The sequence below is a fragment of the Hemiscyllium ocellatum genome, chromosome 38 (genome assembly GCF_020745735.1).
Source record: "Hemiscyllium ocellatum isolate sHemOce1 chromosome 38, sHemOce1.pat.X.cur, whole genome shotgun sequence".
In the NCBI taxonomy this organism is placed as follows: domain Eukaryota; kingdom Metazoa; phylum Chordata; class Chondrichthyes; order Orectolobiformes; family Hemiscylliidae; genus Hemiscyllium; species Hemiscyllium ocellatum.
The window spans coordinates 20,514,430-20,541,532 of NC_083438.1; the positions used below are offsets into that span (position 1 = coordinate 20,514,430).

The following is a 27,103-nucleotide window of genomic DNA, read 5'->3' on the forward strand; positions in this document are numbered from 1 at the left end:
GCATGGAATGCGCTGCCTGTGGGAGTGGCAGAGTCAGAATCATTGGTGACCTTTAAGCGGCAATTGGATAGGTACATGGATAGGTGCTTAAGCTAGGACAAATGTTCGGCACAACATCGTGGGCCGAAGGGCCTGTTCTGTGCTGTATTGTTCTATGTTCTATTGTTAGGACAGATGTTTCATCATTTTCGCGTGAATGGAAAGGCACTTGGGGGGGGTTGGAGGGATTGGTGGGAAGTGTGGCACAAACAATGGAGTGGCAGAGGGAATGGTCCTTGTGGAAGGCAGAGAGTGATGGGGAGGAGAGGATGTTCTTGGGAATCTAATTGGACTTGGCAGAAGAGTTTGAGGATGGTATGTTGGGTGCCAAGGCTTGTAGGGTGGTAAAGTGTGGACACTATCTTTATTATGTTTGGAGAGGTGGTGTTTAGAGCAGTAGAACAGGGAATGGAGGAGGTACTGTGGAGGGTTGTCTGGATGAAAAGGGGGTTAAAAAAATTGGTTGAAACCAGAGGATATCTGGGATGCTTGTGAGTAGAACATCTGATCAGAGCAAATGCAACGGAGAGGGAGGAATTGGGAAAATGGGATGGTGTTTTTGCAGGATACAGGGTGAAAGTAGGTATAGTTCAGGTAGCTATAGGAGTTTGCTCAAGGAGGACTCTCAATGCTTTGCACCTGTAATCATTCTTTGATATTTGGTGGGAATCAATGTCAGACTCCAATTGTTCTTCCCGAGTAAATGCCTTCCTTTTCAAGTATATAAACAATTCCTTCCTGAAGATTACAATTGTTATTGCTTAGTGATCGATAATCCTCCCAACTTGTTGACTTGAATGTCATTAATCTACCTTTCAACCTCGGTACAGTGCACTCCTCTGTCCGATGCAGAATTGCGTATGTCTGTCCAGAATGGCATGATAGTTTATTACTGAGGCCCTTGAGGAAGGAATTGGCTGTCCAAGGGTACTCTTAAAACAATAAAAAAAAGCACTTTCACAGCTGTAGAGCAGGCTTCCTGACGATTCTGCAGGGCTGCAGAATCTTCCAAAGGCAACATTGGATGGCTTTAGGGGATCTTGATGTCAATGTGGCTTACATTCATTTGGGAGAAAGTTAGGACTGCAGATGCTGGAGATCAGAGCTGAAAATGTGTTGCTGGAAAAGCACAGCAGGTCAGGCAGCACCCAAGGAGCAGGCGAATCAATGTTTCGGGCATGAGCTTATTGATCCTGAAGAAGGGCTCATGCCCGAAACGTCGATTCTCCTGTTCCTTGGATGCTGCCTGACCTGCTGCGCTTTTCCAACAACACATTTTCCACTTACATCCATTTGGGGTAATAACCCAGTTAATTATGTCAAGACAGGGCTACAGCCAATGTGACAGCATGTCAAGGGGTCAGCCAAAGAGGTCAAAATAGGATCTTTTATGACAATAAGTTCTGATTATGAAGGAGTCCTGGGTGATAGGTGGGACTGTCATAAAAGGATCATGGCAAGTCAACTAAGGGATATGTGAAAATTGGGGTGGGTCACATCGGAGTCAGCATTGGGTCAGGTCAGTTTCGCTTTGGAGTTAAGATTAGATTCATGGCAGATTTCAAGTGTGGTTATATCAGTATTAGAGTTAGCTCATGCCAAAATCAGAGTAAGGTCATGTCGAGGTCAGTGGTATTTCTTTAACTTGGAAAGACGTTTGTTTGCTGTGAGAGTGGAGTGTTTCTTGATTATTACGCAAAGGAACCATTTTTAAAAACTCTCTGCACATACCTTGCTAACATACACTAGTTGTTAGTCTCAGACTATTTTCTACTACCTGAATTTGCTTTCACTACTATCATGAGTCAATATTTGGACAGTATTGCAATGACATTTTCCGCATTGGAAGGTTCGTACTCAGCGACACCTAAGAAGAAAGAACAGAGTTAAATCTGAGCTTGTTAGGACTTACAATCAGCAAAGCAGACAATGATTGTCCACAATATTCTTCCAGGGAACAGATTGGCAAACAACACGTATCCATGCACAACAATAACATGTGATGATGTCCTTTAAGAAGGTTAGGTTACCCTTACTGTTTCTCAGAAGGGCCGTAAAGACAGATGTCCCATTTTGTCTGCATTTATCTACTCGAGGAAGCTTTTAAGTTAAGAAAAAAAAAATCTTCTGCAGTGAAAGCTCGGCTTTCCCCAGTTTGGGTTTGGTTTTGGCAAGCAGTCAGTTGCAGCTGGGGAATACAAAGGAACTGTTACAGTGGAAGAAAGTTCCATGCTAAATCTCACTGCCATCTCTCTTTCCCTTTAGAACCCGTGTCTGACTTTACCTTTTATTTTTGCTCAGGAGATGTTTATCGGGAATGTTGCATATAATTAGAAAAGCACCGTGAAGTTGTGATAGAATCTATTTGGTTTCTAAGTAGTTAAGTTACTCTATATTCTGTTCGCTTTTGTCTGTGTTTCATTCGATAATCTAACAAATAAATTCTGTTTTGCTTAAAACTAAGTGTTTGGGTCAGCTGCATCACTCCTTGGATATCCACTCTACACCTACTTAAAACAATGAGGAAAGTGAGAGTCTAGGCTACCTTCCTGAAATGTTTTCAGAAGGTCTGACTGAGTCCATAACAAACATTGAGAAAACAGAGCATTGCAGGCTCAATGCTAAAGGGGCAAAGCATCCTGGAATAATAAGTATTGAAAAAGTGCTGCTCTTTTGGAATGCTCATACTTGAAGGAATACTGCAAGTTCGAATGGTGTGAAAGAAATTGTGTGTGAAATACAGACAAAATGGGACATCTGTCTTTACGGCCCTTCTGAGAAAGATTAAGAGTAACCTAACCATCTTAAAGGACATCATCACATGTTATTGAAGGTGTGCCATACCCTCAAACATTCAGTCGTGTGTCAGCACTGAAATATGAGATGGGCAGGATTGAAGGAATCATGCAATTTCTAAGTGGCAACGTTTGCAGATCAATGCACTGTCCATTGATTGGCAGGAGCACTGCAAGGTCAGAAAAGTAGTCATAAGGAATAGTTGGACTTTCAATGTGTGGGTATTGAAGAAGCATTAGGATTTTCAATACTCACTACGGAATACTGTCAGATGAAATTCATTGCCAGATGAACTGCATTGTCAGATGATCAAGTCCAGTGGAGTGTTCTACAGTCAGATGCTCAAAGCCACGAGATTTCTATACTACTGTCTTGACAGTACCTAGGGTGGACTGTTGTCCTATGTACCCCTCCATCAATATTAGCAAAATTAATTAAATCTTTCTTTATCACATTCCTCTGCATGGAATCTTATGCGTACTAAATTGATGATGATGATTTTGATGTTATTGCACCTCAATATTGGGCATTCACAGTTGATGATAGGTGGTGTAAAAATGAGACAAACACAATTTCTTTCTTACCAACAGGAATTGGCACAGTCCCATTCAGAAACTGCCAAAAGGTCCTTTCATCACTGCTGGCCGGAATACCACCAATGCTGGTGATGAAGGGGCCCAAGGAAGTCTGGATAGCCTTGAATCTAAATGAGGGGTACAACAACATGTGGGAATAACGTGTTGATATTCAAACACAGAGGTGGTCACACATCATATAACTGACAAGTTTCAAGGACAGATAAATTCCTGAAAACCTAAACTCTGAAAGATGAGTTGTCTATGAACATTGTGTCAGTGAAGTGTAGCTCCTGCACAGTTCCATACTCAGAGTCTGGAAGTAGACACACATCAAGATCTTCCTCTGTTTATTTCTATCTCATTCTATCATTACCTCGATCAGATGTATATTCTTTCCGCTTGTACATCTGTTTCCTTTCTCTTTCTCTTTTTTTTAATTTAAATTAGAATCTGTGTCTACTCTTATCTCTCTCCTCCTGTGGTTTCCTTACCCTGTCCATGCTACTGTTTATCTTTTTTCTATCACGTTTCAACATTCTCTTTTGAAGTTTCTCCCTGATAGTCTTTCTCTCTATTTCCCTTTCCATCTTTCTTGCTTTCTTTCTGCCTTGTTTCCTATCTGCCTCTCATTCTCTCTTTTAGTGTGTGTATGTGTGCCTGGGTCTCTGTGTGTCATTCTCACACACACTTTCTCACTGTGAACATGAAACTAAAATCTCCCTTGGCTCTTTCTTCTACCTCTTCCAGTCTAAGTTGCCGAATGGAAGTATCGTTCATTGAGTGATGTTTTCTATTTTAGAGTAAGTGAGCTTCCATATCCTGGAAAAGAGCTTCACTTGATTGAAAATGAATTCCATCTGCATGGAATGAAAATGTACATCTGTTTAGTGAATTTCAGTGTCCATAGAGTTTAACTATGTGCCAATTATTATGTCTCTGTTCGTTGAGTGTAACAGAGTTTACATCGCGTGAAAGATTTGATTGCATGAGAGAGAGTTTCAATAGGGTGTTGGTGATGTTATATTGGGCATGAGTGACTTTTCTCAAGAATCATTGCGTTAACACTGTGAATGCATTTTTCTCAAGTACATATGGGCTCCTTTTGATCGTCAGCTTTTCTTGAATGTGAATGAGTTTCTACCAAGTACGTGTCTTAGCATTGACCATGAGCTAGTTTCCATTCACCGTGATTTTGGTTTCACTGCTTTGTGAGCAAATTTCCATTGCTTGTGTGAGTTATTAATTAGCGTATGTTTACTTCCAGTGTGGATGAGTTTCTGTTAGGATGCGAGTGAAGTTGCATTGTGTCGATATGAACTTTCACAGAGAGTGGAATAGTTCATATTGAATGTGGGTGAATTTCACTTCAACTTCCCCTCCCACTCTGCCAAGGATGTGCATGTCCTGGGCCTCCTCCACTGCCAAATCCTAGCCTTCCGCCACCTGGAGGAAGAAAGCCTCATCTACCAATTTGGGACCCTCCAACCACACGGTATTAAGATTGATTTCACTGGTTTTCTCACCTCCCCTCCCCCCCCCCCCCCCCACCACATCCCAGATCCAACACCCTCCTCAGCAACACCCTCTTGAACTGTCCGCCCTGCCCTTCTCTTGTCCCACCTGCCCGCTCCACTCTCCACTCTGACCTATCATTACCACCGCTGCCCCCCTCCCCACCTGCAGCTACCTATCACCTTTGCAGCTACATTTCCCCCAGCACCACTCCACTCGTATTTACCACTCAACCCCCTCCACCCTGCAACCACCAGCCCCCACCCCCCCACCCCCACATTCCTGATAAAGGGCTTATGCCTGAAACATCGACTCTCCTACTCTGAGGATGCTCTCTGACTTTTTGTGCTTGTCTAGCGCCAAACATTTCCACTCTGTTCTCCAGCATCTGCAATCGTCATGTTTTCCTGTAGGTATGTTCCTATCAAGTATCACTGACTTCTCATTGAGTGAGTGTGAACTCCCATTGAATGTCAGCAAATTTCTAACAAGTATAAGAGAAATGTCACTGCATATGAAGCAGTTCCCGTTGAATGCGATCAAGTTTCCATTGAACATAAATTAATGTTCATTGAGTGAATCTCCATGTAGAGAAAAATGGGTTTCCGTTGATGCATTGAGTCTCCATTCAATCTGAATGAATCTCCTTACAGTATGGGTGGGTTTCCATTGAGTGCAAATTCTCATTGAATGAGAGTGTGTGTACATTCAGTGAAAGCAATTTTAAACAGCTAAACAAGTGAGATTTTGTTGAAAGCATCAGTTTCACTGAGTGTAAATAAGTTGCCATTGCATGCAAGTGACTTTCCAACAAGTGTGACAGATATTCTATTAAGGCTGAGTGGGATTCTGTGGAGTTCTAAGAGTGTTTCCATAGAGGGAAACTGAGTTGACACTGTGTGTGAGTGAAGTTCCAATGAGTGCTCGATGGAATATTACACCAGCGAGTGTGGGCAAGTTTTCACTGAGTCGCAAAACTTTCCATTGAGAATTCAGTAGGTTTGATTTTCAGGGCATGCTTATTTAGTAGGAATGAGGAAGTTTTCATGAGGTGTAGATGAGTTTCCTTTTAAGAAATGTCATTTAATGTGCACAATGCTGATTCTCTTGAGAGGGTGTAAAATTTCCATTGTGAAATGCAAGGAGATTTTGTTTGTATTAGATTGTATGTTTTTCTCTTGCCAAGTGATACTTCACATTCTGAGGTCAATAATGATGTCGTATTCATGAATTATATTTCCACACTTCAAATTCAGCAATCGAACCATTTCATATAACTCAATCCTGCATAAACTCTCGAAGCTACCATCCCTCCTACAGACGCCCCAAACCCCAATTCCACACCAAGATTATTTCAGCAGACATTTCGGACATTCGACACTCCCTTGATATCCACTAAAATCCGATGCCCACCTACAACTTCGCCTCTTCATCCAATGCATTTTACAATCAATTCAGCACATTATTAATGTAATGCACTGATCCTCATCTCTCACCTGCTCCATTTCCCCACTGCTCAACCCACCTACCTTCACAACTGTCAAACCCACCCCCACTTTGTTTCCCCTCACAATCTCCCATCCCAATGTTCCATCTCAATGTCCCATATTTATCTCAACATCATGATTTAGAATGAAGTCCCTTCGCACAATCTTCCACTATGCATTGGTGTATTAGTACAGGTAGCTGTAGCTACACAACAATGCTTGACCATGACTCACCGAAAGTATTCTGAATCCATCGCCTGTGCAAGTTCCATAATTTTGAGAAGGACTGTACCGGCATGGACTGTTAGATGGATGGAATGTAAAGTGGTGCCATCATTTACAGTGTAGTCCACAGAAATCATTCTGCTATAGCTTATCTCTGCCTTTGACTGTGTTCCTAAATAAAAGAGAAATAGATATGTTAGAACCCTTGTTGACATTTCATTATGAGTATGTTTAAATCTTTTGTTAATGTCAATTAGAGCTGTGACAAGTGAGCTTGGAGGTGAAGGTGACCTTTGGACTATGAGCATCAGGAGTTTTACAAAGAAAATACAACATTTTGTTTATGAGGCTCGGCCTTATTGTATTTTGCTTCTTGTTAAAAATTGCTCTACAGAACTTCGACTCCAGAGTGGCCTTACGCTGAAACAGATGAAGATTTTGAATTCCAATTGGGACCTCGCTGGGAGGCAGTCAGTCTGACGGGGGATGGGCAAAGTTTGAACTTTTTTGGGGACTATGTTCATGTCAAAAAGGATTGTGCCTCTGAAAGCTACAGGAATATGATTTGATTGAGCCTTGGTTGTGTTCTCATTACTCAATTAATAAAAGTTCAGGGAATAGAATCTCCATTTTAAGAATGAAATGACTATTCTGCCGGTCTTTCTGGAAACTATCTGCATGCATTTGGTACCATTAAAAACCAAGCAAGATGCAGTCTCGTGTGCCTGTGAGATTAAGGACCGTGGAAACAACTTCAGTGAGCTAGTCGATTACGTTTCGATTACGTTGGGTAAGGCTGATTATATGGGATTGATGAGAGACTTTACGGTGGACTGGAACAAGTTAATTGCAGCCGGACATAAAACATTTTAGAAAGTGGTGTTCTAAAGTAAATGAGTTACCGCACCCATATTCCAGGTGTAGATAGGAGAAACGAAAAGAATGCCATTCCAGCTGCAGTGAAGACCAATCAGTAGGCTAAGTTACGATTGAGACCGTAAAGGGGAGAAGGGTTTGCAGAAACCAAGTGAATCTGGCTTGGTTATATTTGTGAAAACTATTTGGAATTGAACAAGTTTCACAAGCAAGACTAAATAAAGAAGTTGGAATGCCAACTTGACAAGTCTGAACTGAATGACAAGAAGCCCAGGGATCCCTCCATTTTAGCAGTAATTTTGAGACTAACAACTGCAAAGAAATACCCTGTGTCAGGAGGCATTAATACTGCTGTCACACAGAAATGGGCAATGCTAGAATCAAAGAAGTTTGCACTAAAATCGAAGACATTTATTAGATTCTATTGTAGTTTAACTTTTGTTCTGTTAAAGTGACTGAGTTATTAATAAATTGATAAATCTTTTGTTTAGCTGTAAACCTGTTCTCTGTTATCATCTATTCACAAAGTTTGATCCTGTCTGGCTTTTTAAAAAGTATCATTACAAACCATTTGGTCAATCTTGAGAGGCATTAAGGACTATTTCAATTTTACTGTGTTGTGAACACAGTGGTAGGGTGGTTGATTTGATTTGGTTGCCTCAAGTATCAAAACAATTATGGTATTTAGTCAAAACATGGTATATAAGAATCTGGCATGGCATCACACCGCCAAACACCTTCATGGTAATAGTCTACAGCTTGCTGCTTTTCTCTGGCTAATTTTAACCTCTGAGATCTAATCTCTGCAGCAGCCCCTAGATCCATCATTCCAATCTGCCACATCCTCTAGCCCTACAACTTTACCCTTTCCATGTGACTCCCCCAGTTGCTAAAACTTTTCCTATCATTGTAAACGATTCCTCCCCTACCACCATGTTTACTTTTATAAGCTTTTGCAATCTTAACATCCTTCCATTTCACCGCAATCTCCTCAACTCTCCATACCTTGGTCAACCCCTCAAGTTCAGACAAGCCTCCACTTTTGTGACTTTACATTCCAAAGGTGTTCTCTATCTGTATAACATTCTGCATCCTCCAGACTTGGACTGCTCAGTTGTAAATAATATGGATATCCCACCAAGGCACAATAAAAGCCATAGCTAATATGAGAGAAATAACTCATCTCTGTCTGACAACGGAATTATCAGCCCTCACTATCATGGGGTTAACTGTTGTCCAGAAACGTAACTCTTTCCTTCTGTTTCTGGAAGATGGCACCAACAGCAATGCATATCTCACGTGGGCCTGTCCCAGTCAATGCCGACAATACTGTATCCTGATGTTACAAAGCTTCTTCAGTACGAGACCCATTGAAGAACAGCACAACCTGAGCGTGAATACTCTGAAAGTACACCATTTGCTCCCCATTACCCTGGTCATGGTTCAATGTTCATTCTGTATTGATGCCAAAACTGGTAACATGCCTTTAATACTCACTCTTCCATGATGTAACATTCCCCCAGATGTGTCACAAAAGCCGAGGAAGGCTCCCTTGCTGTGGATCCCTCAATTCTGCAGCTAAAAGTCAATCCTGGTCCTTTCCGGGAGTGATGTTCTATTAGTACTGCTCCACTGCAGTGCAGCTAACCTACATGGTTTACCATTCAACATTACTTGGCATTTTCAGTTCCCAAATACCAATGGTTCTATGCTCATTCTGTTCATTGACAGTGTAGTGCAGCAAGTGTAGTAGTGTAGTACAGAACCACAACAACGAGCACCCGAGCTACAAACCTTCTCACAAACTTTGGAGTCCTTTACTTGTATACAAACACGCTGGGACCTCTCTGAAGTGCCACCTTCTCTCAGCACTGCATGTGAAAGTTTCCCTGCATCACTGACCCTCAGGGGATGCAGTGTTCCTCGATAATGCTGTTCTAATTGTTTATCATTCTCTTGGTATCCGCTAATTGGCAGCTCTGCGTTTCTGAACTTTCATCAGTGTGGTAGTCTCAGCACTGACTCTCTGTCAGTGTTTACTCTCTGAGAGTGTAGTGTATAATCAATACTGACTCACCAAATGCTCAGTAATCCGTAGATACCAACAATTCAACAGTATGGAGTTCCATTTGCACTTCCATTTACCTCAGCAATGGCTATCTAAAGAATGTCAGACTAGATATTGAGCCATTGGTGTGTATGGCTAACAGTCAAATGAGGAACTAATAATCACTGAAATCACATATTCCATCATATTCTGTATTCACCTGAATTCGGCATTAACTTACCACTTACTCCACCATAGCACCCTTTACCAGCCTCCAGATATGTCTTCTCCAACAGAGGTGGCAAGATCTGTGAAGCCATGTCCGAGTTTGAGAATGCTTCCTGGCTGATTTCTTCCACAACTCTCTCTGGAATCTTTGAAGTATTCCAGACGGGGAATGGAATGAAATCACTGTTAGCAATAAGAGCCTGCGCGTGAAAGATGAGAGGGATAGAGTCAGGGAAGGCCATATACTCAATCAGCCATGGGCTTCCTGTATGACACGATAACACTTGTTAGGTGAATACTTGACATTTCCCCAATTTTACCTCAATCAGATTTGTAAATAACTTTTCTCACGGCAGGTGAGAATGTGACTGTTTCCCTTGCCACAGCAGCAAAGTCATGAACATTACAGGACATGACATAAGGATAACTGGGCTTCAGGGCATAAACAATGATGAGAAATTGTAGAACGATACCTGGACTTCACTGTTTGTTAGGAGGAAATATTGCACAAATTTAACCTGTTTCTCTGGTATATAGAAGGTTAAATGGTGATCTGATTGAACTCTGCAAGATATTAACTGGAATAGCCAGGGCAAGTAAAGAGGAACTATTTGTATGGGTTGAATATTCTAGAGTACATAGTCTGCGAATTAGGACCAGGCCATAGATGTTAGGAAGCACTTCTACACACAAATATTGTTAAATGTTTGGAACTCTATTCCACAAATAGCAGTGGATGCTGGATTACTTGCTAATTTTAAATTGGAAACAGTTTCGGTGTTTTTCTATTAAGCAAAGAGCTGTGAGCCAAAAGTATGGATATCGTTAGGCCACAGATCAACCATTGAATGGTGGAAAAGTTTCAAGAGGCTGAATGGACTAGTCCTGCTCCTATGCAGCGATGAAAGGAAGAAATTTTGCTTTTTTAAGGTGAAGATTATGATTTGAATCATGATCATTTTTTCTAATATCTGACAGTTGTTAGACATTTCATATTTTATTTTGAATGGTGCTGAGTGTGTTAAAATGTTGTGGATTATGTTTTGTCTGTGTATGTTGTCACAGCTTGAAATATGTGAACGGGGTTTTCTAAGCTGTTATTTAAGTAGAGATTTGCATGAAGTCTGTTCAGTGAACTGGAAGGTCTTAATAAATGATCAATGTCTTAGATTGGCAGTTATGAAATATACACCCACAAGCGTCAAGGAACAAATGTTGAATAGCAGTGATGTTAAGAAACATGAAAGTGCTTTCTTCACTTCATATGGAAATATTATTTAGAAATCTACAGTTGTCATTATTCTTAGTTTATGGGATCTGGGTCTCTTTGGCTCAGCCATATGTTCTGTTCATCCCAATCTGACCAGATGACAGTTCAGAGCCAAACATGACGCTGTGGGTCTGTAATCATGTGTAGGCCATATCAGATATGTGTGGCAGATCTCATTTCCAAAATGGCATGAGGAAACTTGATGGATTCTGACAGGTCATTACATGTCTGCGTGTGTTATTCAACTTTGCTTATTAAATTCTTTTTATCACCTAATTCCATCATCTACGGTGTGCTTGTACCATGAACATTAGGTCAGTGTTTCGAACTAATAATCCAATGTCATTAGCAGCACGCCACTTCCTACCAGTTTGTGGTTAGCACAAGTATGTTGCGCATCATTTTGACTTGTCTCTCACATCAGCAACCCTCAGAAAAACAAAAGACTCCCTGCCTGACTGTAGACAATCATTCTTGTATACTCCGAAGCATTCTGCTGCAAGTTTGAAAAAAACTACAGTTAAAAAACACACCGATGACTGAGATTCGATATAAAGTGGAAGAGATTTGTGAGAATACAATGATGATGAAATCATTCACAGTGTATTGTAGACTCTCCTGGTCGATTTGGTATTGGTGCAAACAAACGAGGAGCATTGTATATATCTTTAGTCACCATTGATATTGCTGAATCTACATGAGGGGTGCAGTTTCATTATTCATAGGACATGACGAGACTACACAAGTATTGGATAGAGTTCTGGTCTCTAATGATCTTGACTTGATTGTTTTTAAAAGGGCATTGTAGGTTCTCATTTCTATATATCATGGTTAGCCCAGCCCACACACACAGTGTATTACTTTGATTTCCATATATAAGTGAGATCAAAACTGAAATTTCTGTCCCAGCTTTGATTTTCCTGTCCCCATCTTCCCCCAGTGTTCTGTGTCTCTTCTGATATGTGTGCCTCATCCTTGCTCTCTTCCTGCCCCTTTGACTCTCTGTTTCTTCTCTCTCTTTCTCTCTCTTTCTCTCTCTCTCTCTCTCTTTCTCTCTCTTTCTCTCTCTGTGCAATCTAATACCTTCAGTTAATTTTTCTTCCCATCTTCATCATCACCTCTTTATCCATTTTTTTCCATATCTCTGTCTCTCGCCATCTTCCCTGTACCTCTCACTCCTGCAGCTTAGACCCTCAATTTTATTGTGCACAACTAACCACCCCCTCCCCCAACCCCTCTCCTCCACCTCCAACCCTCCTCCTACACACACACTTTTCAGTTCTTATCACATCCTCCCTTTCCCTCATGGACTCTCTATCTCTCTCTCTCTCTTCCCAAATCTCAACCAATAAACTTCTCTCACTCTCCATTTCCCTCTACCCACCCACCTTTTCTCTCCTATCATCTCTTTCCAAACGCCTCTTACCCTTTGTCAGTTGTTCTCTTTCAGTACTTCCACCAATGTCTCTCCTTACTCCCCTCTTGTCTCACTCTTTGCTTGCTGCTGGGGCCAATGACTCTGACATGAATCTTACCTGCATGGCCAGGCCAGTGCTATAGATATTCCCAATTGTTCCCTGAGCTTCTTTTGCACAGTAAATCTGCATGATCAGTTTTGTCAAGGCAATCTTGATGGAGTCAGCTGGCTTGTAGGAACCGTTTAGACAGCTAAAGGCCATGGCAGCCATAGCAACCGTATCTAGTGAAGAAACAGAAAGGTGTCCAGGCAGCCCGTGTCGACAGAATCCAAACCGATTAAATGGGGGCACAACACCTTTCGATGGGCGGGGAAATGTGAATCCAACGGGGCATCATCCACTACATACGGGAGAGAGTAATTATTCTTTTTCCCAGAGGAGAAACAGTTTTATATGTGGATCAATGCAGTTGACAAGTAGAAAGTAACATTGGTTCAATGGCACTCAGCTGCACGTTTCCACTGAACAGGCAGTTGGTCTAAAGGGGTGACATGCCCATGTCTCAAGGAGACAGCCTGGTTAAATGGGACACACAGATGACATTGTGACACGCCGAAGACTGTTCCCCTCCTGTACTTGAGTCTTTCTGCCATCCATCAGACTAAATTAGATTACTTACAGTGTGGAAACAGGCCCTTCGGCCCAACAAGTCCACACCGACCCGCCGAAGCGACAACCCACCCATACCCCTACATATACCCTTTACCTGACACTACGGACAATTTAGCATGGCCAATTCACCTGACCCGCACATCTTTGGACTGTGGGAGGAAACCGGAGCACCCGGAGGAAACCCACGCAGACACGGGGAGAACGTGCAAACTCCACACAGTCAGTCGCCTGAGTCGGGAATTGAACCCAGGTCCCTGGCGCTGTGAGGCAGCAGTGCTAACCACTATGCCACCGTGCCGCCCAAAGGACTCTGTCCTTATGTTTCTATCTCTCCCTGCCTCTCTGTCTCCCCATCTCTCACTCTGCTCTTCTGTCTTCCTGTCTCTCCTGGTTCACTCTCTTTCACTTTATCTCTTTATTTCTCTCCCCACCACCATGACAACCCTGTCTCTCTTTAATCTCTCTCTCTCTCTCTCCTGGTGCCCTCTCTTTGTTGCTTTTCCTCGTTCCTTGTCTCTCCATCTCTCTCCCTCTTAGTCTCTCTCTCTCTCTTTGATTCTTCTTACACCCTCTTTGTCCTTCTCTCTCTCCCCATCATCTGTCGTTCTCTTTCCCTTTATTCCCTTTCACACTTTCTTTATCTCTCAGCCATCTTCCACTTTGTCTCTGTTTCTTGCCCTCTCTCAGTCTCTCCTTCTGTGTCGCTCCCCACCATGTCTTCCTCTCTATCTTGCTCCCACGTCACTCATCTTTTCGTTCTGTCCTTCCTCTCTCTTCTTTTCCGTGCCTGTGCTTGTCTCCCTTTATTCCTCCCTCCCTCTCACCAGCCGCACCGCACTTGACATTTACCTACCCTCTCTGACGTGTTTCACTTACCCACTGAGAAGTGGTCTCCGTAGGAGAGCTCATCGTTCATCACAGCCTGTGCGAAAATTTTGATATCGCTCTTCCTAATCAAGTAATCATCTTGGCAAAGTGCAAGCACAGCAAGTGAAACTTGATAGTAGGTGGTGAAAGGGTGCTTTTTCACCTCTAGGAGCGGAGGAGGATAAATATTAAAACGTTGAAGAATACCAAAGTCCGATTCTCGGTTTTAGAAATTCATTTTCTTTGTGCTATTCAGGCATATATTTACAAATGGCACTACACTTTGCATCACTCGCCCCCGATGGCATCGGGGTTAAGATTTCTCATTATCACAGAGCTATAGTATCCCTACAGTGTGGAAATAGGCCATTCAGTCCAACAAGTCCATACTGACCCTCTAAAGATTAGCCCACCCAGACCCATTCCCCTACCCAGTTAGTCTACATTTGACCCTAACGAATACACCTAACCTATATATCCCTGAACACTGTGGGCAATTTAGCATGGCTAATTCACCCAAACTGCGCATCTTTGGACTGTGGGAGCAAACTGATGGGAGTCCACACACACAGAGGGAAAACATGCAAACTTCACACAGACAGTCACCCAAGTCATGATACAACAAAAGAGGAGATTTTTTTGGCAATCTTAACATAGAAAGAGCTGCATATTGAGTCCCTCAAAGTAAAACAGAAAATTGATGGGGAAACTCAGCTGGTCTGACATCATCTGTGGAGAGAGTTAATGTTTCGAGCCTTGTGATCCATATTCCCAACTGCGAAGAGAGCTGGGAGTCATTGATTCCTACGCTGATGACAGGGTTTGGGTGTTGGGGGCGCTTGGTGAAGTAAGCAGACAGGTGGAGGCAAACCCAAAGACAGAAAGAAAGTTAAACAAACTAAAGGATTCTTCATAGCAAATCACTGAAGGAGACTAGTTGATCATGAGGGGTGTAGATAAGCTAAATGGCAGGTATCTTTTCCCTTGGGTGGACAATTTCAAAACGAGGGAGCACTTTTTTTTAAGGTGAGAGGAAAATGACTTGAAAACGTCGTGAGGGTTTTTTCTTAGTTTTACACAGTAGTTCAGTGTATAGAATGAACTTCAAGAAGAAATGCTGGATGTGGGTACAGTTAAAACATTTTAAAAACATTTAGATAGGTACAAAAATAGGAATGTTTGGAGGGATCCGGACCATGCACAAGCAGATGAGACTAGTTTAGTTTCGGATTATACTCACTATGACTGGTCGGACTGAAGGGTCTATTTCCATTCCGTATGACTCTATCCTGCATTGATTTTTTTTTTGACAGAGTGACTCGCATGTGGAATGAAATTTCAGAAGAAGTAATGGTTGCAGATACTGTTGCAATGTTTTAAAGCCATTTCTATACGTATATGAATTAGAAACATTTGGAGGGATATGGATGAGGCACAATCAAGTGGGCCTAGTTTAATTTTGGATTATGGTCAGCACAGATTGATTGGATCAAAGGGTCTGTCTCCGTGCTGTGTGACTCTATGACACTGTGATTCTAAACACTGGACTAGCCAGAAATCCCTGGTAAAGAAACATATTGATAAGATGCATCACGTCTTTGTTCTTACAGCTTTCCCCTTGCCTGTTGACAACCTTACCGATGTTTTTAATCTCGTGGCCAAGCTTCTCAGAAAGCAATGACTCCAGGTTGATGCCATGGTTCAATTTGTTATCAATGGTCAGCTTCGTTGGGTTTTCACAACAGCAGCTCAATGCCAATACATACTGGCCCAGTTTCCCACTGGTCATACTCGCCCCTGTTGAGAAGAGAACTTAAGAAGCAACGCACCAATGGTTCAACAGCGTCTGCACAAGCAAAGTGATCCTCTGATTTCACAAATTCAGGTGTTTCACCAATGTGCAAGTTGGATCTGAATCCTGATATTTTCAGCACATCCGCAGCCCCTGCCTCCTAATGTACAGTCTTTATACAGTACTGGCAACCCAATCGTACAATGCTCTTGCAATTATGACCATGTGAGACTGTTGCTGTCACTCTGCACTAATCACAGGAATGCCATAAAACTGACCTTTCCATAATGCGGCACTCCCTCAGCACTGACCCTCCCACAGTGCGGCACTGCCTCAGCACTGACCCTCCCACAGTGCGGCACTGCCTCAGCACTGACCCTCCGACAGTGCGGCACTGCCTCAGCACTGACCCTCCGACAGTGCGGCGCTCCCTCAGCACTGACCCTCCGACAGTGCGGCGCTCCCTCAGCACTGACCCTCCGACAGTGCGGCGCTCCCTCAGCACTGACCCTCCGACAGTGCGGCGCTCCCTCAGCACTGACCCTCCGACAGTGCGGCGCTCCCTCAGCACTGACCCTCCGACAGTGCGGCGCTCCCTCAGCACTGACCCTCCGACAGTGCGGCGCTCCCTCAGCACTGACCCTCCGACAGTGCGGCGCTCCCTCAGCACTGACCCTCCGACAGTGCGGCGCTCCCTCAGCACTGACCCTCCGACAGTGCGGCGCTCCCTCAGCACTGACCCTCTGATAGTGCATTGCCCACTCAGTACTGAGCCTCGCACAGCATGTGAACCCCTCAATGCAGACACTGTGAACTTGGAAACTTCACTCAGTTCTGACACCGTGTCTGTGCAGGGCTGCCTTAACACTTAGGTGTCTCATCACTGTGCCTCTGACAAAGCAGCACCCCAACATTACTGACTCCCTTTCAATATAGAATTCTTTCAGCACTAACACCTGAAAATGAGCATTCCTTCAGTGGATCCCTCGCTCAGTCGATTATCTTAATTAATAGCATGGGGCTGAAACCGTGCTCAGAACGTACTGATGTGTTTCCCAGACAGCAGGTCATATTTGTACCATCTGCGCTCTCTTACCTTTGCTAATAACAGTCTCCTTAAGTTTGTTGACAACGTGTGGTTCGATCTTGTGTTTAACCAGACACAGGGCAAGTACCACACTGGGGTCTGGAGGGTCTTGGTAAATCAGAGACTCAGCCAACTGTTTCTCCAGCTGAGCTGCACATTCTATGTAATCTCCTGGAAAACATTGGAACGTAGACAGCAGAAATTGAGACAAAATTAATCTGCTCACTGAGTTGCAAGTAATCTCTTATTCTATTTCTGATCTTTGCCCAAGTAGCCTAACTCATAATAACTTTTGGAAACATTTGCCGGAGCCACCTTTTACAGGTTTATTGATTCCACCGATTCCACCATCCTTGCCAGTGGAAATTTCCAAATCTCAGCAAAGGCTGTGTCAAATGTATTTCATTGTCACACAACACCACCTCCCCACCGCAACCAACCCTTTCTTTGCTAAATGTCTTAACACCGTGTCATCGAGGCATTGACCCTCCTGTCACTGGAAGTATTATCGATGTTTCAGGCATAAGCCCTCCTCAGGAATGAGGTTTTGTGGGCTGGGGATGGGGAGCTAAGAGATAAATGCGAGAGGGGGTGAAATTGGGGGGGGGGGGGGGGGGGGGCGGGTATAGGTAGATCAAGGCGGGGGAGAAGGTGATAAGTTGGAGAGGAGGGTGGACTGGATAGGTCAAGAGGGCGGTGCTAAGTTGGAGGCTTGAAACTGGAATAACATAGAACATAGAACAATACAGCACAGAACAGGCCCTTCGGCCCACGATGTTGTGCCGAACATCTATCCTAGATTAAGCACCCATCCATGTACCTATCCAATTGCCGCTTAAAGGTCGCCAATGATTCTGACTCTATCACTCCCACGGGCAGCGCATTCCATGCCCCCACCACTCTCTGGGTAAAGAAGCCACCCCTGACATCTCCCCTATACCTTCCACCCTTCACCTTAAATTTATGTCCCCTTGTAACACTCTATTGTACCCGGGGAAAAAGTTTCTGACTGTCTACTCTATCTATTCCTCTGATCATCTTATAAACCTCTATCAAGTCACCCCTCATCCTTCGCCGTTCCAACGAGAAAAGGCCGAGAACTCTCAACCTATCCTCGTACAACCTATTCTCCATTCCAGGCAACATCCTGGTAAATCTTCTCTGCACCCTCTCCAAAGCTTCCACATCTTTCCTAAAGTGAGGCGACCAGAACTGCACACAGTAACTTGGGGGGGGTGGGGGAGGGAAAATGAGGAAACTGGTGAGATCTACATTAATCATGTGTGGTTTCAGGGTTCCGTGGCGGAAGATGAAGCGTCCTATCTCCATGTATTGGGTGGTAAGGGTTTGGCGATGGAGGAGGCCCAGAACCTGCATGTCCTTGGCGGAATGGGAGGAGGAGTTGAAGTGTTCAACCAAAGGCTTGGGTTGTTGTGGGTGTCCCAGAGATGTTCTTTGAAATGGTCAGAGATGGCCTCCTTCTTCAAAGACCTCACTTTCCCCTCTCACTTGGTCGTCAATGCCCTCCAGCGCATCTCTTCCACTTCCCACACCTCCCTTCAACCACACCCCCGCAGTGCAACAAGAACAGAACCCCTTCCCGGTCGCAACCTTCCACTCCACCAAACTTCCGAAACATTCCATCATCCCCCATCACCTTCAAACAGACCCCACCATGAGGGATATATTTCCCTCCCCACCCCTATCAGCATTCCAGAGAGACGATTCCCTCTGCGACTCCCTCGTTAGACCCATGCCCCGCACCACCACCAGCCCACACCTCACTCTCAGCACCTTCCTGTCACCACAGGAAATGCAAAGCCTGCGCCCACACCTCCCCTCACCACAGTCCAAGGCCCGTGGGATCCTTCCACATCCGACAGAAATTCACCTGTATCTCCATCAATGTCATCTGCCGTATGTGTGGCACCCAATGTGGTTTCCTCTACATCGGGGACACAGTACACCAACTTGCAGATCATTTCAGAGAACATCTCTGGGACACCTGCACCAACCAACCCCACCACCTCATGGCTGAACATTTCAACTCCCCCTCCCACTCTGACAAGGACATGGAGGTCCTGGGCCTCCTCCATCACCAAATCCTTACCAACTGACGCCTGGAGGAAGAACACCTCATCTGCCACCTTAGAACCCTGCAACAACATGGGATTAATGTGGATTTCACCAGTTCCCTAATTTCCCCTTCCCGCACATTATCCCAGTCCCAAGCCTTCAACTCGGCACCACCCTCTTGATCTTTCCATCGCCTTTCCCCACTACCCGCTTCACCTTCCTCTCAGACCTATCACTTTATCCTCCACCTTCACTTACTTTTCGCATTCTCCTTCCCCTCCAACCTCACCCCCCTCACATTTATCTCTCAGCCAACCCCCCTCCCCCACTCACCCCATGAGCTTCATTCCTGATAATGGGCTTAGGCCAAATATGTGACTTCACCTGCTCCTCAGATGCTGTCTGGCCTGCTGTACTTTTCCATCACCATACTCTCGACTATGATCTCCAGCATCTACAGTCCTCACTTTCTTCCAGCAGGAAATGGTAACCCTCATTTCATCTATCTTCATAGTTTTGAATGCCTCCCTTAAACCTCTCCTTAATTTTGTCTTCTGAAAGTACAGAATACCAGCCTTTCCAAACGCAAACCCAAACCTATCATTCTAGTTTGTAGACATAGCTGCCTTTGCATTTAGAGCAGGAGGCAACTACAGCTCACCACAGCTTTGAAGACCATGAGGTAGGAACACCAAGATCAGGAACAGTGTCGGTAAGATGCCCATTGTTATTACAAGCCTGCCGTTAATCAGAACCAGAATCGCAGTGCAAAGTGCTTACAGGAGGTGTGGGGTAGTGTGGCTTTATATATATCAAAGGGAAGGTCAAAGGATTGCAAATAATGTAATGTGGGAATACTAATTAACCTTTAATTAGAGATTGTTACACAAAGTGGACCTAATCTTTGATATCGAGTTAATGCACGAGCAAATATTAACTGAACAATTTGCAATATCACCTGAAGCAATGTCACACGAAGGGTATTTTAATTTGTTCTCAACGGCTGACTCAATCAGCGATTGCAACTCCGCTGTAATTGAGGGGTTTAATGGAGGTGTTCATAAAGGTTGTAATCATCTACCTCCCTGAACTGCTGCAGTCCAGGGCAGTGCAGTGTTTAGCAAGAGAGTTAGGAGGGATGCAGTTCCAGGATATTAGTGATTAGCACTGCTGACCATTAACAAATGTGTATAAATCTTTGGCAGCGAATGATTAGGACAGCAAAGGTTTTTTTGTTCATTCGTTCACAGGATTTGACTGGGTTTTGGCACAGCATTAATTCCCCATTCCTATCCCCATCAAAGTGGGAGAATTGCAGAGGTTCATTACTTTGGAGAAACAGAACGTAGCAGACTTTAAACTACAGCTTTCTCTGTTTCTACCTCCCGTCTGGCCATTGAGATGAAATTGATTTCGAGACAAGAATCTTATTGATGATATTAGTTAAATGATCTTTTCCATGATACAAATTGGTGAATGAGTTAGAGGCTGTAAGCTAACCGAGGGGATTTGTGAGTTATGAATTGTAATCTAATCAAGGGGGTCTGTGGATTTATATGTACAATAACAGGTATCGTGGAGTGAGTTAAAATCTAATTGATGGGTCTGCTGTGGATTAAAAACAGGATATTTGCTTGTGTGTGTGCTTCTATGTGTGTGCGTGTCTGTCTGTCTGTGCATGTTTCTGTGTATGTCTGTGCACCTGTCTGTGTGTGTTTCTGTGTGTCTATCTTCGTATGTCTTTGCATGTGTGTGTGTGTGTGTGTGTGTATATACATCTCAGTTGAACTCAGTGTTTGTGGCTATGTGTTTTTGTGAGCAAGTGTATATCACTGTGTATTTTAAAAGAACATAGAACAGTTCGGCCTAGTGCAGGCCCCTTGACCCTCGATGTTGTGCTGACTTTCATCCTACTCTAAGGTCAAGCTAACCCACATTCCCTTCATTTTACTATCACCCATGTGCCTATCTAAGAGTGTCCCTAATGTACCTGACACTAAAACCACTGCATTTCCCACGCCTACCACTCTCTGTGCAAAGAACCCACCTCTGACATCTACCCTAAACCTTTCTCCAATCACCTTAAAATTATGCCCCCTTGTGATAGCCATTTCTGCCCTGGAACAAAGTATCTGACTATCCACTCTATCTATGCCTCTCAACACCTTGTACATTTCTATCAAGTCACCCCTCATCCTCCTTCACTCCAATGAGAAAAGCCCTAGATCCCTCAACCTTTCTTAATGAGACATGCCCTCCAGTCCAGGCAGCATCCTGGTATATCTCCTCTGCACTCTCTCGAAAGCTTCTACATCCTTTCTATAATGAGTTGACCAGAACTGAACACAAAATTCCATGTGTGGTCTAACCAGGGCTTTATAGAGCTGCAACATAACCTCACAGCTCAATCCCCCTGCTAATGAAAGCCAACACACCATTTGCCTGCTTAACAACCCAATCAACTTGTGTGACAACTATGAGGGATTTATGGACAAAATCCCTCTGTTCCTCCACATTGTCAAGAATCCTGCCATTAACCTGGTATTCTGTTTTCAAATTTGAACTTCCAAAATCAATCACTTCACAATTTTCCAGGTTGAACTCCATCTGCCACTTCTCAGCCCTCTTTTGCATCCTGTTAATGTCCTGTTGCAACCTACAACAGATGCCCACCGTTATTACGAGTCTGCCGTTGATCAGAACCAGATTCGTCAGTGCAAAGTGGATGTGTGGTAGTGTAAATACAAAGGGAGGGACAAAGGATTACAGATAATGCAGTGTGGAAATGCTAATTAATCTTCAATTAGAGGTCATTTCACAATGGGGATCTAATCTTTGATACCGAATTAACGCACGAGCAAATATTAACTGAACAATTTGCAAGATCATCTGAAGCAATGTCATAGAAAGGGTATTTTAATTTGTTCTCAATGACTGACATGATCAGCGAAGACAACCCCACTATAATTGACCTTGAAAAGATTGTAATTATCTGTCTTCCTGAACTGCTGCAGTCCAGGGCAGTGCACTGCTTAGCAAGAGTGTTAGGAGGGACACAGTTCCAGAATATTAGTGGTTAGCACTGCTGACTCACAGCAACTGTGTATAAATCTCTGGCAGCGAGTGATTAGGACAGCCGAGGGTTTTTTTTCATTCGTTCATAGGACTTGAGCATCACTGGGTTTGGGCCCAGCATTTATTCCCCATTCCTATCCCTATCAAAGTGGGAGAATTGCAGAGGCTGATAATTTTGGAGAAATAGAACGTGGCACAACTTAAACTGCAGCTTTTTCTGTTTCTGCTTCCAGTTTGGCCAGTGAGATTAAATTGATTTAGAGACTGGAATCTAATTGATGATATCAATTAATTTATCTTTTACATAATACAAATTGGTGAGGGAGTTATAGACTGTAATCTAATCAAGGGGTTTGTTGTGGTTTATGTAAAGATTAACAGCAATGTAATCTATTCAATGGGTCTGTGGATTTATATGTACAATAACAGATATCGAGGAGCGAGTTACAGACTAGAATCTAGTCAATGGGTTTGTTGTGGATTAAAAATGAGATATTTGCCTGTGTCTGTGCCTGTGTGAGTGTGAGTGTGTGTATGTGTATCTGTGTGCGTGTGTTTCTGTGAATGTCTGTCTGTCTGTGTGCGTTTCTCTCTCCATGTGTCTGTCTGTCTATCTGCCTGTCCCTGTTGAACTATCTCTGTGTTTGTGGCTATATGTGTTTGTGAGCCATGGTGGATCAGTGTGTACATTGAGAGAACATAGAACAGTACAGCACAGTTCAGGCTGTTCAGCCCTTGATGTTGTGGTGAACCTTTATCCTACCCTAAGATCAAAGCAATCTATACACCCTCCATTTTACTATTATTAATGTGCCTATCCAATAATCGCTTAAATATCCTTAATGCATCTGAGTCTATTACCACTGCTGGCAGTGCATTCCATGCACCCACCATTCTCTGTGTAAAGAACCCACCTCTGACATCTCCCCTACACCTTCCTTCAATCAGGTAAAAATTATGGTCACTTGGGATAGCCATTTCTGCCCTGGGAAAAAGGTCTTTCACTATCCACTCTATCTATGCCTCTCATCATCTTGTCCACCTCTATCAAGTCACTCCTCATCCTTCTTCGCCCCCAATTAGAAAAACCCTAGCTCCCTCAACCTTTCTTCATAAGACATGCCCTCCAGTCCAGGCAGCATTCTAGGAAATCTCTTCTGCACCCTCTCCAAAGCTTCCACATCCGTCGTATCCTAAAAGAGGAGGGGGGCATGCGGCATTGATAGTCAAGGACAGTATTAAGGTGGCAGAAAGGACGTTTGAGGATTCGCCTACTCAGGGAGTATGGGCTAAGGTTAGAAACAGTAAAGGAGAGGTCACCCTGTTGGGAGTTTTCTGTAGGCCTCTGAATATTTCCAGAGATGTAGAGGAAAGTATAGCAAAGATGATCCTCGATAGGAGCAAGAGTGACAGGGTAGTTGTTATGGAGGACTTTAACTTTCCAAATATTGACAGAGAATACTATAGGAGAAAGTGAGGTCTGCAGATGCTGGAGATCAAAGCTGAAAATGTGTAGCTGCAAAAGCGCAGCAGGTCAGGCAGCATCCAAGGAGAGGAGAGTTGACATTTCGGGCATGAGCCCTTCTTCAGGAACTACTTGAACTATAGTATTCTCCTTCAGAGTAGTTTAGATGGGTCAGTTTTTGTACAATGTGTGCAGGAAGGTTTCCTGAACCATATGTAGACAGGCCAACAAGGGGTGAGGCCACATTACATTTGGTACTGAGTAATGAACCTAGCCAGGTGTTAGATATGGAGGTAGGTGAGCACTTTTGTAATAGTGACTACAATTCAGCTATGTATATGTTGGAAAGGAATAGGTATATACCGCAAAGCAAGAGTTAGAGCTCAAGGAAAGGCAATTATGATGCAATTAGGCAAGATTTAGGATACATAGGATGGCAAAGGAACTGCAGGGGATGGGCACAATTGAAATGTGGAGCTTATTCAAGGAATAGCTGAAGCGAATCCTTGATAATTATGTACCTGTCAGGCAGGTGGAAGTTGTCGAGAACAGGAGCCACGGTTTACTAAGGAAGTTGAATCCCTTGTCAAGAGGAAGAAGATGGCTTATGTTAGGATGAAATGTGATGGCTCAGTGAGGGCGCTTGAGAGTTACACAATAGCTAGGAAGGACCTAATGGGAGAGCTAAGGAGAGCCAGGAGGGGACATGAGAAGTCTTTGGCAGATAGGATCACGGAAAACCCTAAGGCTTTCTATAGGTATATCAGGAATAAAAGAATGATGAGGGACAAACAAGGACAGTAGTGGGAAGTTGTGCATGGAGTCTGAGGAGATGGGGAAGCGCGAAATGAATATTTTTTGTCAGTATTCACACTAGAAAAGGCAATGTTGTTGAGGAGAATACTGAGATACAGGACACAGAGTAGATGGAACTAAGGTTCATAAGAAGGATGTGTTAGCAATTCTGAAAAGCATAAAAATAGATAAATCGCCTGGCTCTGATGGGATTTATCTTAGGATTCTCTGGGAAGCCAGGGAGGAGATTGCCGACCCTTTGGATTTGATCTTTATGTCATCATTGTTTACAGGATTAGTACCAGAAGACTGGAGGATACCAAATATTGTTCCCATCTTCAAGAAGGGGAGTAGAGACAACCTTGGAAATTAGAGAGCAGTGAGCCTTACTTTGGTTGTGGGTAACGTGCTGGAAAAGGTTATAAGGTTATATAAAGGTTATAATGGGCGGCACGGTGGCACAGTGGTTAGCACTGCTGCCTCACAGCGCCTGAAGACCCGGGTTCAATTCCCGACTCAGGCGACTGACTGTGTGGAGTTTGCACGTTCTCCCCGTGTCTGCGTGGGTTTCCTCCGGGTGCTCCGGTTTCCTCCCACAGTCCAAAGATGTGCGGGTCAGGTGAATTGGCCATGCTAAATTGCCCGTAGTGTTAGGTAAGGGGTAATGTAGGGGTATGGGTGGGTTTCGCTTCGGCGGGTCGGTGTGGACTTGTTGGGCCGAAGGGCCTGTTTCCACACTGTAAGTCTAATCTAAAAAAAAAGGTTAGGATTTATAATCACTAGAATGGAATAGGTTGATTAGAGATAGTCAACAAACCTTACTGAGTTCTTTGAGAAGGTGACCAAACAGGTGGTTGAGGGTAAAGTGGTTGATGTAGGTGTGTATGGATTTTAGTAAGATGTTCGGTAAAGAGCTCCATGGTAGGCTATCGCACAAAATACGGAGGCAAGTTGTTGAGGGTGATTTAGCGGTTTGGGTCAGAAAATGGCTAGCTGAAAGAAGACAGAGGGTGGTGGTTGATGGGAAATATTCATCCTGGAGTTGTTACTTTTGGTGTACCACAAGGATCTGTTTTGGGTCCACTGCTGTTTGTCTTTTTCATAAATGACCTGGATGAGGGCATAGAAGGACGGGTTAGTAAATTTGTGGATGGCACGAAGGTCAGTAGAGTTGTGGATAATGACGAAGAATGTTGCAGGTTACAGAGGGAGATAGATAAATTGCAGAGCTGGGCTGAGGTGGCAAATGGAAATTAATGTGAAAAAACGTGAGGTGATTCACTTTGGAAGGAGTAACAGGAATGCAGAATACTGGGCTAATGGGAAGATATTTGGTTGTGCAGATGAGCAGAGAGATCTCGGTATCCAGGTACATAGATCCTTGAAAGTTGCCACCCAGGTTGAAAGGATTATTAAGAAGGTATAAGGTGTATTAGCTTTTATTGGTAGAGGAATTGAGCTTCAGACCCATGATGTCATACTGCAGCTGTACAAAACTCTGGTGTGGCCGCACTTGGAGTATTGTGTACAGCTCTGGTTACTGCATTATAGAAATGATGTGGAAGCATTGGAAAAGGTTCAGAGGGAATTTACTATGATGTTGTCTGGTATGGAGGGAAGGTCTTATGAGGAAAAGCTGAGGGACTTGAGGCTGTTTTTGTTAGAGAGAAGTAGGTTGAAAGGTGAATTAATTGTGACACATAAGACAATCAGATGGTTAGATAGCCTTTTTCCTCAGATGGTGATAGTGAGCAAAGGTGACATAGCCTTAAATTGAGGGGTGATAGATGTAGGACTGATGTCAGAAGTAGTTTCTTTACTCAGGGGGTGGTATGCATGTGGAATGCAACACAAGTAGACTCGTCAAATTTAAGGGAATTTAAATGGTCGTTGGATAAACAAATGGATAAAAATGCAATAGTGTAGGTTAGATGGGCTTCAGATTGGTTTCACAGTTCAAGGGCCGAAGGGTCTGTACTGTGCTATCAATTTCCCTGTTCTATGTTCTGTAATGAGGCAACAAAAACTGAACACAATATTCAATGTGTGGTCTAACCAGGGCTTCATAGAGCTGCAGCATTACCTCATGGCTCTTAAACTCAATCCACCTTCTTAACAACCCTGTCAACTTGGGTGACAAACTTGAGGGATCGATGAACATGGACCCAACATCCCTCTGTTCCTCCACACTACCAAGAATCCTGCCTCCTATGTATTCTGCATTCAAATTCAATCTTCCAAAATGAATCACTTCACACTTTTCCAGGTTGAAAGGGCTTATGCCTGAAGAAGGGTTTATGCCCGAAACATCGATTCTCCAGCATTCCTGAAGAAGGGCTTATGCCCGAAACATCGATTCTCCTGCTCCTTTGATGCTGCCTGACCTGCTGCACTTTTCCAGCAACACATTTTTCAGCTCTTTTCCAAGTCGAACTCCATCTGCCACTTCTCAGCCCAGTTCTGCATCTTTCAATGCATCTGCATCTTTCAACCAAACAGCATCCCACACTATCCACAACTCCAACAATCTTCATGCATTGGCAAACTTATTAAACCAGCCTTTCACTTCCTCATCCAAGTTATTTATAAAAATCATAAAGATCAGAGGCTCCCGAACAGTTCCCTGTGGAACACCACGGTTCACTGAGCTCCAGGCTGAATACTTTCCACCTACTATCAATCTCTGTCTTCTATGGGCCAGCCAGTTTTATATCCAGACAGCCATACTTCCCTGTATCCCATGCCTCCTTACTTTCTGATTAAGCCTACCGTGGGGAACCTTATCAAGCACCTGGCTC

At 43.7% G+C, this 27,103-nt stretch overlaps 1 protein-coding gene across 1 annotated transcript; it reads right to left on the reverse strand.

Annotated features, from left to right (window-relative positions):
* Window positions 1-1,844: 1,844 nt before the first annotated feature.
* On the reverse strand, window positions 1,845-18,548 carry LOC132833905 (transcobalamin-1-like). The gene is made up of 9 exons (XM_060852564.1): window positions 18,506-18,548; window positions 16,904-17,065; window positions 15,654-15,812; window positions 14,025-14,180; window positions 12,594-12,757; window positions 9,802-9,988; window positions 6,647-6,809; window positions 3,420-3,538; window positions 1,845-1,906 (listed from the first exon to the last, which is right to left on the reverse strand). Exons 1-9 carry the CDS (start codon window positions 18,546-18,548, stop codon window positions 1,845-1,847), a joined length of 1,215 nt encoding a protein of 404 aa, XP_060708547.1.
* Between the last annotated feature and the right edge of the window lie 8,555 nt (window positions 18,549-27,103).